General features: G+C 46.1%; 1 protein-coding gene across 1 annotated transcript; it reads left to right on the forward strand.

The window, feature by feature from the left end:
* Positions 1–662: 662 nt before the first annotated feature.
* Positions 663–1,619, forward strand: LOC107109165 (arylacetamide deacetylase-like 4; the record flags this gene model as incomplete). Its single annotated transcript, XM_015409739.1, has 1 exon — positions 663–1,619. A coding segment is annotated over one exon (775 nt), but the record flags the coding sequence as incomplete, so codon positions are not given.
* Between the last annotated feature and the right edge of the window lie 338 nt (positions 1,620–1,957).

Below are 1,957 nucleotides of genomic sequence, written 5' to 3' on the forward strand. Positions count from 1 at the left end.
ATCTTTATATTCCCATTCATACTACACGGGTGATGCGCTGACACCGGGCACGTCCCGTGCTTTTGGGGGTGGGGTTCCCCCTGGGGCCGAATCCGCTGGTGGTGGGGAACGCCGACTCTGAGTGAATGGTGGGGTATAAATCCAATCTCTTCTTCTCTTCTTCTCCTTCTCCTTCTCCTTCTCCTTCTCCTTCTCCTTCTCCTTCTTCTTCTTCTTCTTCTTCTTCTTCTTCTTCTTCTTCTTCTTCTTCTTCTTCTTCTTCTTCTTCTTCTTCTTCTTCTTCTTTTCTTCTTCTTCTTCTAAAAACCTGTGAGCTAGCTTACACTCACTCAGCTTACAGGGAAACCTGGTTAGGAGGATCCATCAGTGTTTTCTTCCCAAACAGTTTCAGAGGGTATCCATGTTGGCCTTCAGTAGAACATCTATATTGGAGTCCAGTGTGGTACCTTAGAGACCAACAAGGTCTTCAGGAGACGAGATTTTGCAAGTCAAGGCTCCCTTCATCAGAAAACATCATCAAATATCTCAAATCTGGCAGAATCGTCAATGAATTCAGGGCACCGCTCTCGGTGCCGCTGACACGAGACGTGAACACGTTAAATGCTCCGTCAAACCAGCCAGACACCATTCCACTTTTAATGTCTTGACTTTGGTGTTGACAGGTATCGCCGTGCTCCAGAGAGCCCTTATCCGTCACAGTTCAATGAATGCCATGATGCCGCCGTTCACTTTATGAAGAATGCAGAGAACTACGGGGTGGACCCTGCCCACATCATAATTTGTGGGGACAGTTGTGGAGGCACAATTACTGCTTACCTCTGCCAAGAGCTGAAAAGCAGAACTGACCTGCCCAGAGTCCGTGCTCAGGTGCTGCTCTATCCTTTCCTCCAAGGACTGGATGCAACTTTACCTTCTTATCAGCAGAACCGCCTCTTCCCTCTGCCAACTCTGATAGATTGGGCGAGATTTGCTGCGTACTATATGGGGACACCCTCAACCTTGGCTGAAATGGCGATTGCAGGAAACCTTATCCCTGAAGACATTCAAAGGAAATATAGGAAATGGGTACATCCCGATCATGTCCCTTACAACTTTAGAATCCGAAACCGCAACCCAGCACCGCCTGCTTCTTCAAAAGATAATTTATTGAACTTGATCAATGAAGGGCTTGATAGAAAACTTTCCCCACTTTTGGCTGACGATTCCTTTTTAAAAGAACTCCCGGAAACTTTCATCTTCACTTGCGAATATGATGTGATGAGGGACGATGGCCTGCTGTACAAGAAAAGACTCGAAGAGAATGGCGTCCAGGTTTCATGGTATCACCTTGAAGATGGGTTTCACGCTGTTCCAGTCCTGTTGAATCACTGGCTTATTACTTTTCCCTGTGCCAAAACTGGAGTTGATGCTGTCGTTGATTATATCAAAGGTCTGTAGATCCAGACATGTTCCTGGTCATCTCAAAATGTAAACCTGATCATTTGGAGGATGCACAAGAATAAGATGGGCAAAAGGAACCACTTTGTGGTTCATGAACCAAAGTTTGTGATGGGTCTACAGTCACAAACTTCCACCAACTTTAAAAGCAGTTTGTGGTGGTTCATGATTAGAACAGGAAACAGGGGTTTAAAGGGACTCCAAGTTCCTTTAAAGGGACTCTGAGTTCCTTTAAACCCTGCCTTCTGTTCCCCATGAAAGCCACAAAACAGCCACTCAGCTGTTTTGGGCTGTCTTGTGCACTTTAAAGGGACTGCAGAAGATAGCCCAAAACAGTTGAGCAGAAGGCCTACTGCTCAGTTGTTTTGGGGGCTTTCTGCAAATCCTGTTTAAAGAGGTTCCCTTTCAGCGGGGTTTGCTGGGCCCTGAACCACCTCAGTTTGTGAATGAACCTCCCAGTTTAATTTGGTTTGTGGTTCTGTTCATGGTTTGTCTACGAACCACAAGCCGGCACAAATCA

Source organism: Gekko japonicus, unplaced genomic scaffold, assembly GCF_001447785.1.
Source record: "Gekko japonicus isolate JY-2015 unplaced genomic scaffold, Gekko_japonicus_V1.1 scaffold5154, whole genome shotgun sequence".
Lineage (NCBI taxonomy): Eukaryota > Metazoa > Chordata > Lepidosauria > Squamata > Gekkonidae > Gekko > Gekko japonicus.